General features: G+C 38.0%; 1 protein-coding gene across 4 annotated transcripts in view; it reads left to right on the top strand.

The window, feature by feature from the left end:
• LOC130424540 (protocadherin-9) overlaps positions 1-16,996 on the top strand; it is a 210,765-nt gene that overhangs the window by 31,168 nt on the left and 162,601 nt on the right. For all 4 annotated transcript variants that reach the window (XM_056750303.1, XM_056750302.1, XM_056750305.1 and 1 more), the window contains exon 3: positions 15,973-16,074. In XM_056750303.1, the coding sequence (XP_056606281.1) occupies positions 15,973-16,074 (102 nt within the window). The remainder of the gene's footprint in view (positions 1-15,972; positions 16,075-16,996) is intronic.

Here is a 16,996-nt window from a genome sequence, read left to right as displayed (position 1 = left end):
CAAAGAGATGAGCACAACTCTGACAGGATTCTGAGGAGACTCATAAATGATTTTAGAGTGACAGGTGTCAGAAACAGATATGATAGCAAAGTCTCACTGCGTTCCAGCATCTCACAAACTCGCATTTATTCTTACACCTTATTTAGCACCTGTCAATCACCGATTCATGCAGCATGCATACACACACACACACACGCATGCATAGGTGCAGGATGATACACTCGCATGGACATTTTTACAGATCTGGGTCTTGTTTGACTTTTAAGGGGTTGTTTTAATTACGACTGGCTGACTGTACAAGGCTATGTACTCAATACAGTAAGTAAATAAATGCAAATATTGATTCGGGTGGGAATGATAATATCACGGGAGAAGAAAGAGAGAAATGAAACTAACACAGATATGTGGGAGAAAAGTCGAATGTGCAGTTAAGAGGTCAATAGACTCTATTTGCCCGTTGAATATGTGATTGACCAATCAGAATCAAGATTTACAAAAAGCTGGGTGTCAAATAGGCCTACATCCTACTTCTATATATAGACTGTCTATTTCTCTGTTCATCATATTCGAAAGTCTTTCTTGCCAGCGTGTATTTGGTCTCCCTCCGCTGTAAGATGAATTATATCCGTTATTTGCTGTCACTTTTTGAATTATTGGTTGCCCTCTCGCTCTTGGTGTGTTGTGTTTATATGCATCACTATCTGTAGTGGGTAAGACATAATAGGATCTTCTGATTTCTATCTGGATATTTCCTCTCATTCTTCTTTACAGGTCTTTATTGCCACAGACGCAGAAGTAGATAGCAGACAGTGAGAGAGAGAGAGAGAGAGAGAGAGAGAGAGAGCATAAGATAAAGATGTTTACTGGTTAGCTGTTGCCTACAGCGTTTGGAACCCTACTTTTTGATGGCTGTTCATTAAAACATTAGGGGGAACATTCACTATAAGAATGAGTTCTTAGGGAGTTTTTATCGCCCTGTTGACTAGAGGAAAAACAGTGCAAAGGAAGTTTCAAACATGGCCAAGAAATCAGTGCCAGATTAAATTTGCATGGCATAGTTCTCCATTATAAAAGTACCGAGTTATAGATATTGATGATGCAGAAAATTGATGACAGAGCATCGTTTAAGCGCTGCAATACATCATCCGATCAAGATTTGATGAATTACTGCTGCCACGATCACGTTTACGTTAAACTTTTATTTACTACCTGCTTTCTGTGAGCGAAACATCCCTGTCATTATTACGCCACGCAGCTAGCGCTGACTTTCGTAAATAAACCACATAATAAGACTAATTTACATAGAAATGATGCCACCGTGCAACTGGATTGCCGGCGGTTAGCGAATAAGACAGAGGTTTGGAGAAGTGGCAGAACTATTTAGTGAGTTTGCCCCTAAGTGACTTCTGAATATCAGATTGATCTCACTCATTCACTCTTGTTCAATAGATTTCTCTCAGTCGACAAACACACTCACTCATTGACCTACTCGAACAAAAAGTATTAATAACTGTAAAAGTCATTCAAGGGAACCATCAGTCTTTCAAAGGCTGTGAGACAATGGAGGCGTTTATGCCAATTATGATCCACAGAGAAACGCACACGCATGCAAGAGTTTGTGCGCTGAAGTTGAATAGAAAATGTGAGCAGTATTATTTTAATCAGGGAAAATATTGAAAGTATTAAAATATGTGTTTTTGACTGTGCCGCTTGCATCACAAATGTCTGCATACGCACACGCGCACCAAGGCCAATGAGAAAGATATGGTATTTTTCATACTCCGAAGATGACAAGCTGAATGGTGTGTCATGATTTAAACACAGACTTCTGGTGAACAAGGCTTTTAATATTCGCAACACCCTCATTTTGCAGAAGAGAGTCCACATATGTGTAACGACAATTCATTTTACCAACCTGCTATGCAAATGAAGCTCAGACAGATTCCTTGCTTGCCTCTATCAGGCAAGTGCGAGGTACATGCTGATTATATTATTCCTCATTTAATGAGATGAAAAATCAAAGTGGTTTTCGACTATTAAACTTGACGTCGTCTTTAAAAAAAAACAAGGAACACCATCGCTGGGGTGCGATTGTTAGATTAGGAGTATTGCTGTCTTTAGGTGTAAGTCTACAAATACAGTCATTATATGATCAAAGATTTAATGTGTCTTTTGGATCTGCTTTTTTCATTATAAAAACGAAGAATATCACAGTCAGTAAATTCAGTAAAATTACTTGTTTAATGCTACAAGGAAAAAAATCTAATCAAATTTGTTGAGCATCCTCACTCACTAACTAAGTCTTTATTTAGTGCCAGATCTTATGTTACTCAAAGATTACACACTTACTGTAGGGGTGGTTTCCCAGACAGGGATTAGACTAGTCCTAGACTAAAATAAATGCAAGAGCTGTACAAACCGAAAACAACTTGCACTGCGATATCTTAAAATACATCATTGCTTTTATGTTGTCTCAAAATGCACACAAGTAATGTTTTTAGTAAGGCATGTTTGGTTAAACATCTTAAATTCTGATTTAAAATATTCCCTTTCTGGGAAACCACCCCTTAAGGAAGGATTGGGATCTATACTGTACTGATAAATTGTCGCGTGGAATCACTTTAATGTCATTTCAAGTTAAAAAGATTGGGGATCGTTCACTTAAAGAATGTTGTTCTAAACCAATATAACCTTTCTGAAAATGAATGACTTAAAATCACAGTAAGAGTATCATGAAAGAATCTTTTAAAGCCATTCAATAGCTTTTGCATTCTGAGTGGTCAAACAAAGCACAATATCAAATCAACCATTAGCGAACGTTTATCTGAAGCAGATTTGGAAGCATTTGAAAGAGTTTAACATGAGTTATCCTGATGCTGTAACCACTCTGATCTGCTTCCAAAAAGCATGTTTCTCGGAGACGACCATTTAAAAGAGACTTTTTTATATGTTGGAGGCTTCAAAACGCATGTCACTTTTTTACGGTACAGCTCAGGACAATCACTAGTAAACAATTTGGGACCGTGCACATATTTTCAAGTATACTTATAGTCTCAGCTTGCTAGTAGTATACATGTTTGCAAGTGTACTATTTCTACACTAGGGATTAAATTGGCCCAAGTTTATAAAGTAGACTTTTAAGTATACTTAAAAGTAAATTCTGAATGCACAAGTAGTTCACAACCAAATTTATGTGTGTACTCCAACTAAACTACAAGTGTACTGCACACTTTTTTGTTTGTTTATGAAAGTACACTACCTAGAATGCTTAATCTTTTCATTGAGATATAGTCGAAAGTATAATTGTGTACAAGTATAGATTTCTGTAAGTCAATTATACTTTTAAGTAAGTACATTTAAGTAGACTGAATGCAAACTTTTTATTTGTAAAATAAGTATACTAATAGCTTTTTTGTAAGGGACATGATGCACTAATTTTCAATATAGTTACAGGTGTGGCATGACTGAGGTATAATAATTATGACAATCAATAAAATAACTTCAGCAAACATCATATTTGTTCTGCAGCTTAAGCCCGGACTATGCATCAGTTGAATTAAGATATTTTAGTCACTTTTATTAAAATGCCTTAGATAAAAATATTACTGGTGTGCATCTTGAGACAAAACAATGGCAATGGCATATTTTAAGATATTTCAAGGCAATTTGTTTCAATTACGAAAGCTCAAACTTTCATTTTTGTCTGGGACTAGTCTCAAGCCTTGTCTGTGATGACACAGACACACGTCACGTCGGGGAGCCGAATAGCATAATGTTTTCAGGAATTATAGGGGTGGGTTCGGCATCAGTTCAACATGCGTTTCGGTTCCTGTCCGAGTCTTCATTACAGAGTGCCGATCAATAGGCAGCAAGACAAGACAGCTCCTGCCACAGGAGAACGCAGACACTTTCTCAAATTGCCACCTTCGCTGCATTTGACAAACTGCTCACTCTCCCGTTCCTCTGAAGAATCATCAAAGTGCTCGAGAAAGAAGTGAGCTGTCCCCGCAAGCCTCTCTTTCTCAAATCTGTCTTTCACGTGTTTAATGATCACCTCAGTGTGGCGTGTCGGTTGCGAGGCGAGTCTAAGGGACGCTAACGCAGCCCACACTTGTCATTTCCGACAGAAGCGACGTTCAGCCATTCAACGTGATTTCAGAGAAAGAATTCTTCTTTCCCCTCCAGAGTTGTTGAAGTGTGCCACTTGTAAAGTTAATTAATTTGATGGTTAATTGTATAACTCATTTATTTAAGCGAGAGCTCGGATGACATTAGTTCTAATGGAAATATAGAACATGCTGTAATTGTGGAGTGAATTTGCTTTTAAAGACCTTTTAAATTCGGGCCCCGAGGCCTCGGACCGAATCGGGGCCCGGTTCTCAGAGACACTTTTCTACACAAGAGAAATGGTGAATTATCAGTATCAAATAGTTCACCACGGTTTCCCAATAACAACCTTTGAGGATTCAACACGCTCTTGTGAAGTATGTCATCACACGTTCTAAATAGTAAATCACTGCATACCGAGGAAATGAGGTACAACCTCTTGCTATTTTTGCCCTGCTCTATCTGGGGAAAGTGTGACTGGTAAGTTACACCGCTGCTAACTGGATTCAACAACTGGAAATCAATAGACCCTGCACAGCAGAACAAACCTCCAATATTTATATACAGAGTTGCAGTCTATTTTCAACGAATGCCATGAGTGCAATACGCAGAGATGTAATGGTTACGTAACACCTTAAAAATGTATTCTATTACAATATTTAATAAAGTATGTAAATTGACTACCAAAAGCTCACATATGCAAGTAAAAAAATGAAACAAAACTATCTTCTGCATGCCAACAGAACAGTGTAAACTGAAAAAGATAAATGCTTTTGTTAGAATACAAAATATGGCATTTGGCTAGAGATCAAGTTAAGCACAGTTTTATCATTTATGAATACATATTAAACCATAAACACATTTAACTTTTCAAGAGATACAACCCTACCAAACAACATTTTTACAAAACATTGAATAAATTCTGCATTAAAATCATATTTTATTATTAATGGGAAGGGTGTGCGCCAGGTGACTAGCAATTTTTGGTTGTATGCGAGACCATGGGTTGTTTCATACGTACAATCTATCTCTTTGTATTTACAGCAGGTCTGTCATTTTGATTAATTGTGATTAATCGATATATATATACTAGACATAGAAACAGACATGTATATATTTAAGAAGTGTGTGTGTTCTATATTTTTATATTTATATAAATTGACGTAAATATTTATTATAAAAATGATACATGTCAATTTCAATATAAATATAAATGTATACATCACACACTATTAAAGTAACACATTATTTTGGAATCGATTAATTGAGATTATCAATCTGACCGCCCTTTATAGTATTTACATGCTAATAAATGCCTGAAAACCAGTCCAGTTAAAGCTAAAGTCAGGTTTATAAGAGCTCTTTGAACATTGCTATATGTTTCCATATGTGTTCCGAGCATTGCAAAAGTGTTTTTAGTTTATCATTGGGAAGCTAAGTGTCACACACTTGTGTTTTGAGATTGATGGTGGCGCTTTGGTGTTTCGAGCGTGTTGGCTAGATTCCTTCACCTATAGTGGAGATGTACAGTGAGACTTAGAAATCACAGATACGGTGCAGGTGTCCAAGAGAATGATAAACTAATCCAGTTATTCAAACCATCAACGCACCAGTTTACACTGTTTATACAGTACAGGGTGTACACTATACAAACACTTGGTATGTACATCAAGTCTCTAATTAAAAGAAAAAGTTTGCATGCCTCGGTTTGGGGTTTGAGAGGAGTGGCAGGTGGAACTTAATTTAACCAGATCTCCCAGCCCGGACAAGATGGTGTTTGGCTGGTTGACCAGCTGGTCGCTCAGTCTGACCAGTTGACATGTGTCCAAGATCCCTGTAGGACCATCAAAACAAACCAGCTTGATCAGCTTGGCCAGGCTGGGAGACCAGCTAGCCACCTCAGGCTAGCTGAGGCATTTTGTTGTCTTTCGTTAAATTTTGCTGATCATTTATCTTTTCAATCTAACAGAATGAAGTTACTTATTTTATTTTCAAATATATTCCAACAAGCTTTCCATTTAGTCCCAAACCTGGAAATATGAAAAAAGCTAAATGTGTAATACTTTATCAAGTGGCTTTCCTGACTGAAACAAAATGCAGAGCAGTATACAGCACAGCACCTCTGTGACCCGAACCTAATGTTTTTGTGAGGTTTAGTGACTGAGACACGAATGAGCGGATAGCGGGTTGATATAAACATTCACAGAGACAGTTTGTTCTGGCGTACAGAGCTTTAAGCGAAGAGAACGAGTTACTACAGGTGGTTAAAACCAGCGAGGAACAGCGAGAGCCACGGGAAACCGCACATCTCTCCGGGGATGAACATAAAGCAAAGATTTTGTGACAGATCCTCAGAGCAGGGTTCCCAAAGCCAGTGCACTGAGTCTACCTCACATAATTCCAAACAAGCCGTTTAGGCTTCCTAACATCTCATACAGCAACTGTGTGTGTGTGTGTGTGTGTGGAGCCAGACAGACATACTGTAGTGAAAGAGAAGATAAGCTGGAATTGATTTGATATATTTAGCATTGTATAGTGTGGCATTTCTGTGGAGATTCAGCTCTTATTTCACTTCATGAACAGAAAGAATAAGTGTCTCGCTCACACAAATAACCAGTTGTATTTGTTTAGTTTTGCTGTGTATTACTCCTAAACTGTCAGATGCGATAACTGCCGCTGTTTGACATGTAATTTTGCCCTTGAAATAAACAGTACAAGTTATTATGTTTGGGTGCAAACAGAAGAAATGTGTCTTTTGTGTTGTCTCAGAGACTTGAATGGAGAAACTAATTGAATCTCACAAAATGTTTCTAGGTCAAATTGTGTATAATGATCAAAAGCGACATGATTTTTTTCACATCTTAACAATATTGTCGAGACAATCAAGCACAATTTTCCGTAATGCATCCCAACTTTGAGTATTTTTGGATTATTCTGAATGCTGAATATTATTATTTAATCATTTAGCTTTTTGGACTAAAGTGTTTTACCACTGCAGCTAAAATCTCTACATTGCTCTTTAACAAGAACTAAAATAAATAAATTCTGTACAAGTGTTGTTCAATGTTGGTTTATATTAGCTAAGACATTAACTTATGTTAACAAACACAACCTTATTGTAAAGTGTTGCCTTAAAATCTACAACAGGCTTCATTTTTGTCAACCAAAATCGAATGCCTTGTTTCTTTGCTGTCATTTTAGCTTGAATATGACCCAGACATGCTCTTGAAACGTTTGGTGAGATTCACCCTATTAACAACCCGCTTGGATGGGCCCATCCACTGTATTTGAGGCAGTCATTAAGCAATAGCACGGTCAGGGGTCCTCTTCAGATCACTAATGTTCTCTAATGATGAGAACATGGCCTGCGGTAGAAATCGATAAAGGCTTCGTCTCTTGTGAATGAACAGCACAACAGCAGACCTCTGTCATCCACCGTCCCCCTGTCTCGACCGCTTAATTGATCCAACATTCCTCTGCTTTGTGCTCAGGTCTTGAATTTCTCAAAGCGGTTTTCACGTGTCATCTAGCCAAAGGGGCGAGTGGACGGTTGGACGAAGGACAGAGAGATCGATTCGGAATATTCTCTGTCATCAGAAGCCATTACAGACCAGGTCTGTCTGGAGTCGCTCGTGACCTCTCGTGACCTCAATCACACCCCGGTTCTTAGTTTTCATGCAAACAAGTTCACATGTGTGCGTGTATTTCTCCGAGGAGCGAAGACTTTGTTTTTTTATAAGGTACTAATTAATTATCATAACAAACAGTCTTCAGAAATATATTTGTGTCAGCTCGGGCGGAGTGTTTTGCATAAGAAAGAGCAGCGGCTTTGAATGGGAGCCGGGTACATATGGTTATTTGAGGGGTTGGCGAGTTAGATAGCGTGTTAGCTTTTGTTCTTCAAGTACAAAGTAAAAGGCCCCGGCAAAAAAGCAAACCTCTTTAGTTCCTGAATGATATTAAAGCGCTGAGGATAATTGGGTGGATATTTTTAGTGGCGGCCCTGGCGTCGCAGCTGTTTTTTTATTTGCCGCCTTGCTCACATCTTCTTAGCTAGAGACTCTTCCAGGCCATTGTCAACTTAAATGGAACGTCGATACATTGTCGTTTTGAGCCCACCGTGAAAATGGGTTTAGCAGCGGGACGGTAAACACAAATGTGAAAGTCACTGAAGAGACTGATCGCTGCCAGCGTTGAGCAATCAAACGCTAATGCGCTCTCCTAATCTCCATTCCTTTGTCTCCTTCCATATACAGAGACTCGGTATGAGAAAAATTGAATTTTTGTGCGATCCCACGATATATTATTACCCAAATATGTATATTTTTATATTAATTACTGATGCAAAGACGTCAAATTTTGAATAAAAAAACATGCGATATAGGGGCAGCATTGCACAAAAGGTACCGTATTGTTCTTTAGCGATATGTTAAGCGATAAAGTCATGACCTAAGTAACTGAAGAGTTCATTTACAAAACAGATAACTCCGTTTCAAAAACAATGTTTATTTTATTGTTCATTTCAGCTCTATCAAACGGCAGTTGGGTCATTTTGATCAAGTTATAGAAACATAAATATAGAGCTAACCTTTTTCTAAAAATAAATATCTTAAAACAGAGTTCTGCTCTTTGCAAATACTGTAAACTCTTCAATTGTTTTATTTTATTGGATAGAAATTGATCAATGAAACAACTTTACATCCTCTTCCCCAAACCCAAGTTTACAAATGCACACATCAGTTTCACATCTAGTTTATAGCAATAATATTTTTAACGTCGCATCACAAAGATTTTGATTGCTGACTTCTAGTTAATGCGATAGAAATGAATAAATGCTTCCTTATTTGTAAGTTTCTTTAGATCAAAGAATTTGCCAAATTAATACAAGTACAAAAGTAAATATATACCGCAAATTTGTGTTTGTTGTTGTATTTGTGCAAAGTGTTATCGTACACATTTGTGATGTTTCTATTTGCTCCCACTTTTCAAATCAGATTTTGGGCTGTGCATAAATATATAAGCTAAGGGTACGTATTTATCATATAGTGTATAGTGTACAAACATTTAGCCTACTGTACAAGTTCTCCAAGTTCTCTGTCTCTGGAGTTTTGCTAGTCTTTCACCTTATTCTATTGTGTGTGCAGATTTGTATAAGAAATGAATATAGATAAAGTAGGCAAGATAGAGAAGATGTCTCTGGGTCTCTCTCTCCTCTTTTACGAGCTCATTTGTGCAGCGCTGGTGGACCAGTAACTCAAGCACAGTGAGGAGACTATAAGTAAAGGGCCGATTATGAAGCCGATATATAAAACACGGTGGCAAATATATTAAACATACCGGGCCAATCTCAGGAGGCAGGCCAGATAATGCGTTGATTGATTTTTACTGAGCTGTTAACTATTAATGCAGCTGTAACCGAAGTAACCTGCGGGCATCTATCAGAGCCGTAATGCCTCGCGCTCGGTGGCTGAAGATGGCTGCAAAGGATCCATTTAGTAATTATCAAACGGCCCCCCGCGACGCGCCGTGATGAGCTCTCACTGCAGGTAATGCGGTCGGTAAACATTCGGCGAGGAAGACAGCAATGCGTATTTATTTGTTTTGTGTCCTCCAGGAGCTCTTTGCCCCCAGCTTCAACCTTAATAAAATGCATTCAGTTATCTATTTTTTCTGCCGGCATCCGCAGTTTCGCTAAAATGACCCGAGGGGGCTCGACGAGAGGCACGTGTGCCACCGTTACTGGAAATTTGCCTGATTATCACACGGTGAAACAAACAGAATGGGCTTATCTGGAGAGAAGTGAAGTGTGCTCAAAAGATTAATTAGGCTGAATGGTTTGGGCGCTTTAATGAAGAGGCCTTGAGTCGAGGTGGCGGTGCCATTTTGACGGAAAAGCCCGTTTGCTCTTTTGCACAGGTGCGGATCGCAGCAGAGTCGCGTACGGAGGATATTTTAAATGATACCACTGTTACCCTGTAACACCTTTTGTTCCGGCCCAACGTCGTTCTTGAGACATTAGGGTGAATTTATTAAACAGTTGTGTGACTTTTCACAGCGTCCCTTAGCCCCTTTAGCATCATTATTCGAGCGATCTTTGGCTGTTTTGAAAAGCCAGATCTTGTTGCTTGGATCTGCTGTGTCCTTTACTGCATGGCGCTCGAAACCGCAAGTTGCAATAACAACGCTAACAGTGGCCACTTTCTCACCATTGTGTTAGGTTATTTTCTCTTGGCCAGGATTGTGAGAAGGCTTTACAGCAACTAGAACAGACGTGATTAGGAAGGATAATAGCTGAATGTTGATTTAAAATCAATATTTAATAACAATACTTTTAGTTAGAGGCCAGCGATCATTTCTTTGCATTTTCATTATCAGTTTTAGCGAAGTTTGTTGAAGTTCAGTTGTGCTTCAAGAACTCATTTAAAATTAAGGAGGCCAAATTTCATATTTATTCATAGCAGATGCGTTTATCCGACGAGGCTTACAAATGAGAATAATGCAAGCAGAAACAATTAATTCAGGGAGAAAACAATACAAGTGGTGACACCATATAAAATTTCAATTCAGTAGAAAAGCACAGTGCTAACCGAGGAGAGAATATTTATTTCAGTGCATTTAAGTAAAGCAAATACTTTTTAGGGACTACAAAAAAAGTGCAACATTGTCTTTACATTATACAATGATTTATTATGGTAAGCTGACATGTATATTAATGATTTAACTGAACTGTCGGGTATGATTTGAAGTTTGACAACCAAAATGAATTGATTAATAAATTCTGTATTTTATGGAAGTGAAACGGATTATTTGCTCAATCATTGATATCAGTTTATTAACACACTGTATTAACATTAAAACAGAGTTAAAAATCACAGAAATCCTTTGCTGGGTGTTAAAGTGATAGTTCACCCAAAATATAAAATTCTGTCATCACTTACTCACCCTTCGGTCATTTCTAACCCGTATGAGTTTCAATCTTCTGCAGAACACAAAAGAAGATATTTTGAAAATTATCGATAACCGAACAATGACTGTACCTGACTCGATTAGGTTTTGTCGATGAAGTCAATGGGTATCTCTGTTGTTCAGTTACCAACATTCTTCAAAATATCTTCCAATTTGTTCTGCGGAAGAAAGAAATTCATTATTGTACACTCCATAATACCCGTTTTGACAAACTACACACTAAAAAGCACTTGATCTAAAATATATCATCTGATCTGGTCACAAATATGTGTCATTGATATTTTGGTGCACATGCTTGTTTGTTTTAGTGCTTAACTTCTTGTGAACAAAGCCTTCTCTGTATAAGGTCGCTGAATAAAAGATGAAGTCTAATAATCAAGCTATACAAAGTAAATGAGAACACACACATATAATCAAGCCATCACCATTACTTGTCTGTCATTCATGCACGCACACATACCGACTTATTTACCCAAAAGCGCAACGATACTTGTTCCAGAGTAATATTTCCATTAAGCACATTCATAAATTGGTAATGATATTCCTGCACTTGTGTGATATATGGCAAATTATAATGTCAGTGTGTCTTAGCTTGCCGCTGTCATTTGAGCCCGGGCTCTATTGCTTTAATGAATCACGGTGGGTGGGATGCAGCAGTCGTCAGATTGAATGATAATGAAGAACTGTGATAAAAAAAGTGCATTCGGTGCTCATATGCATCTTGTTGTTAAATATGACTAATATGATCATATCAAGCCCATTATAGTTATTAAAGGGCAGCTATAAAAAAAGTAGAGCCCTCATTTCTGGAGAACCCGGAAAACATATGCAGTTTAGTAATATGGATTTAGAAATATTTTGGATAAGTGTCTGTTTGTAATTTTTGTTACAAAACGTTCTCCTTTCGTGTAGTGTGATGTTCAGAGACAACTGCACGTAAACCATTAAAACATTGCTGTATTTTAGCAGCACAATATACAGAGTTGGATCAACTTAAAGTGATAGTGCACACCATATTAAAGATTATGTGATATTTTATTCACCCTCAAAACCTGAAAATGTCTTTCTCTTCTGTAAAACACACAAAAAAATATATTTCAAGAAATGTCTCATGCTTTTGTGTCCATACAATGAAAGTTAATAGAGGCCAGTTTCATTTGATTACCAACGTTCTTCAAAATATCGTCTTGTTCTGGTAAATTTTGGGTGAACTGTTCCTTTAACGGTATTCCAAACTTCAATTGGTAACACACATACAATTGCCTTTTTTACAATTGACATTTTCTGTGCACGGAAGGTCTCAAATCTACTGTATAGACTGAACTTTGGCACACATCTTTCGCTCTCCAAGCTGCAGAAGTAGTTTCTGGAACAATTTAAAGGTCAATTGAAGAGGTTTTGTACCAGCCAGGTTGAATACATTCATCAAACCTGCTGAAGTCTGTTCATTCAGAACCTTCATTCCTTCTATAACAATGCCAATGTCAGCAGGGGTTTCCTCTTCCTCTAAAATAAATAAAAATCGCTGCTGGGGTGAGCTGCTCCAGGTCACTCAGATCATCTGTCTGGACATCCTAAAGCAACCAACAACAAATAGTAGCCACATGAGGAATACATTGTATCGTAAATGAAAATAATTGACAGCTTGGAGTGAAAAAAGTTAGACGACATTTAAATAAATCTGCAGGCAAAAAATCATCCATCAATTAATAAACTACAGAAAACATGGTCATGTTTTCTGCACGTAAACCATGGTCATGTTTTCTCATTAAAGGTTTATTGTGTAATTTATAGCGGCATAGTGGTGATGATGCGAACTGCAACCAACGGCTCAATGCACCGCTTCCCACTTGCTTTCGAAGCACTACTGTGGCTCTCATTGGACAAAGATGCCGTCACGTTTTCACTTCTTTGCCGAAGGAGATAACTTTTTTATAAAACGTGCTCCGTATACTAGTTTGTCCATTTAGGGCTTCTGTAAAAACAACATGGCAAACTCCGTGCAAGGGGACCTGCGGTGCATGTAGATCGAAAAGCTCCTTCTAAAGTAATAAAAACACAACGATTTATTTGGAACGGTCTATATACATCTCTGAAGAAATAGTTGTGCATATTATATTGCATTATTTGAATATTACACACAGCACCTTAAATACTTTTATTCAAATACAGTATACCTTCCTTTCAAATACCGATAAAATGTTGGACAAGCGGCAACAAAAAGTCTGGAGACAGAGTAGAACTTGTGTTTAATGACATGCAATCATATGTCAAATGAATAACTTATTTAAGACATCAAATAACCTTTGACATAGAGATTAGCTATTATTCTTATCAGTTTAAATGGATTGACTTTACAACAACATTGTATCATAGTCTCCATGGCGGAAACATAAAAAAACAGTCGCTAATGTTACAGACGTATTTACTGTTTATAATATACATTCCAAGAATAGCAACAGTGTGGCTGAGAGAAAATCTGGAGCACCAAGGCTTCTACACGTACAATTTACATTACATTTTTGTGCTATTGGAGCCTTTCTTTAAACTACACTGGAAACACAAGGGCTCTTTTCTGTACTTCCTCACAGCCCCGAATATGTTGAGTTCAGTAGAACATGCTTTGAGGGAATGAAAGACAGACAGCTCTTAGTTTTAAAGGATGGAAGCGGCTTCTATCTGGCTTTGATCACACATCTTGCTCTCTAGAAAGCTCTCAAACGCAGAAAGCTTGTTCCTAACACTACATGCGCTCCCTGTACGCGCCAGACTTAGATTACTGTAAAAATATATATAAATAAAAAACTATAAGAATAGGACTCATCGCTCTTCGTCTGCTCGCTCACTAATGGGTAGAGGAGAGATTCACACTGGCATTAAGCGACTTCGCCAACTGCCAAAGTGTGTTGTCCAGGTCAACGTGACATTAATTAAAACACAAAGCGTGGGCGGCACTAGCTCCAAGACAAAAACAGTAAATAAATAGACATGGTGGCTGAGAAAAAAATACTTTTTGAAGCCTTGGCACAACAAGTATAACTTCAGATTTCGCGATGCAAAGTGTCGAGAGATGATGAGAGAAAGAAACCGATAAATACAACGTATAAGTGGGAGAGAGAGCTCTCTGAGGCATTCTGGGGTTAGAGACAGTGATATATGCCCAAGGCTCTCTTCGGCCCTTGCTCATTACTGGGCGGCCATTTTGTAAATCAACAGATAATTACGGTATACATCATACGCTGTTCGCATCGCTGCCGTTTCACGGATTCGGCTAGGTCCTTCGCTGTGGGACGGACAGAGGTGGAAAATGAAAAATGGTTCTTTCTAAGGCAAATAAACAATTTCCTAGGAATTCGTAATTTATCAAGGACACTCATACAGTTGCGAACTGTTATATTCGGGTCATCTGTCTTTTGCCTTTTGCATGACCTTGAAATTTATGCGACGCCTAGCCAGCCTTCTATTAGTTTACTTGAGTCTCTTATGTCGAGCGCAGAGATGAAAATGAATAGGCTATTTGAAACCCTTTACTTGCTTTGTATTCTTTCAATCAGGATTGAAACCAGCATTTAGGTTTTAATTCATAGCTGGGCAATATGTTTCGACTTCTCTTGCTTTGTTTCTGAATCTCAATGAGCCTGCCAGCCCTCCGACCAAAGCCTTTTTGATTGCTTTTCCTGCTTGAGTATCACATTAATATCAGCCGAAATGTCACCACTCATATGTGTTTGTTTCATATGCTTCTCTCCCTCTATTGCATGTAAAAAAAACACGAAGGCGAGAGTGAGAAAGAGAGAGAGAAAAGCAGATTACCTAACAAAGGGCAGACTGATTTGAAGGCAGGATATTTTACTCAGATTCACGGCAAAGGTTTGTCAAACACAAACAGCGTGCCCCCATAAAGGCAATTTCATTTTCAAAGGAGATATAATCAGTCTGTATCATTCCGGACACAAAGCGTGGAGAAGAAAACATCTTCGGTTCCGCCTCACCTATAAAAGCTCTGGGTAATTAGGCACTTTTGGAGTTGACCAAGTGGTTGGAAATTGAGAGCCCTGTAATTTTTCGCTCGCTTGTAAAATATTAGGCACACAACAGAGGGTCAAAAAGGTTTTTTGGAGTCGAGTTTATAGAAGAACGTTTGGTCGTCCTCTGCTTTTCATTCTCCTGATAATGATTGTAATTTAAAGTTTCTTACAGTTCTTTGAAATACTTCGAGAATTTGAACGTTACAAGTTTAGTTTCTTGCCTGTCCTGACATGCTTTTTTTGTGGAAACAGGAAGTTGGAAAGAGTTTGTCCATTTTTGTATTGCCAAAAGTTTGCAATACTTTACATCACAGCGGTCTTACAAGGTTTTTTTTGGTTCTTATCAAAAGAAAAACTGTAAATATTCATTTTATTTTCTTAATTATGTCAATATTCATATGTAAGGTGGCATCAAGTAGAGTAAAAAGTGACACATTTGTACATTTTATGGGGTTGGATTACCTCACTTTTGTCTCCTCGGCAGCCATCATGGCAACACCTTCAGGCGGCCATCTTGGCAACTTCTACTTCTTTTGGGTTTGCCATTTTGGCAACATCTTTAAACAGCCATATTGACAACACTCTAAAGCAGCCATTTTATATCTAGCAACTGATTCTTTTGCTCAAATAACAAAACCTTTTAACGAAAAGGCGTAGCTTCCATTTCTATAGCCACCTTACGGAGTGATGTCATTTAACTTAATCATTTTCCCATCCTATTTTTAAAAAATGCTCCGTCACCTCCTCCTATACTGTCTTTGGATCTTGTTACTTTTGTTAACCGTATCATTTCAGCCACATCACTCATTTACAATCCGTTTCCCAGTGTTCCAATATGCCATTTAACTCTTTTTTATTTTTTATTTTTAAGGGAACTCTTACCCGTGCCCGGACCGAACTGAACCCCGACTATCTGGACCTTCGTTCTAGAGCTGAGCTGAACCCGGAGTACTGGACGCCCTGTACACCTCTGGTGAGTAATGCGTGTGAATTGTTTAGATTGATAAAATGGCCGCTGTTTTAGCATCATTAGAGCTCTCGACAAACACACCTTTCACATGCTATTTGTATTGCTTCTCTGCTTACGGGTTTCTTCAGTGACCTCTCTAACAACCGTCTCTTCACCGCCGCATCATTTGAACCGAGCTAATTTGACATAAACACACATAGCTCCCATTGCTCCCATTACCTGTGTATGCACAGGAGTTTGGGATTCTGGTCTTTTGGGAGATGGGATGGTTTGCATTAAATGTTGGTTGCCACTAGACTTAATGATGCTTGTTTTTCTGGTATTCTTTAGCTCTCTGCTGTCATTAAAACATTGTTTAGAAAGAAATAGCATGCCCAAGCTCGAAATCTTAATGTTGTGGTGGTTATGAGAAAAGCATTTATGGCTCCAGATTCTGAGTTCAACCGTTAATCTGAAGACAAGCACTTGACCGATTACGTCAGTCGATACTTGTCATTTGCAAGTGTTTATCACTGCGCAATGTTCTGTTCTGTTTTTTATCTGGAAATAGAAATGCTAATTATTGGCTGTTTGGTTGGTGTACGGCACTCTCAGCGCATGTTCTGCACTCTTGGACTTCTGGGGCTTTAGTTAGGGGCATTCAGAAGATGTGTTATACAGTGGCACCAAAAAGTATCAGGGCACTTTTTTATTTATCGTCAATGTGCAAGAATAATCACATTAAAAAAAACATCAAACCACATGACATTAAATTAAGAAAACTGTCAAGACATCATTTCTCAAACAGGACATTTGTTGAACGAAAAATGACAATTATTCAAAAAATCTTTCTCACCACAAAATAAGTAATTTGTGTTGGTATTCTTTGCAATTGTTTTGATATCTTGTTTTATTTCAATTTTTTTTTAATGGCTTAATTTCTGAA

This window comes from Triplophysa dalaica, chromosome 6 (assembly GCF_015846415.1).
Source record: "Triplophysa dalaica isolate WHDGS20190420 chromosome 6, ASM1584641v1, whole genome shotgun sequence".
NCBI classification, from domain to species: Eukaryota; Metazoa; Chordata; class Actinopteri; order Cypriniformes; family Nemacheilidae; genus Triplophysa; species Triplophysa dalaica.
This window is presented reverse-complemented; position numbering and strand designations above follow the sequence as displayed.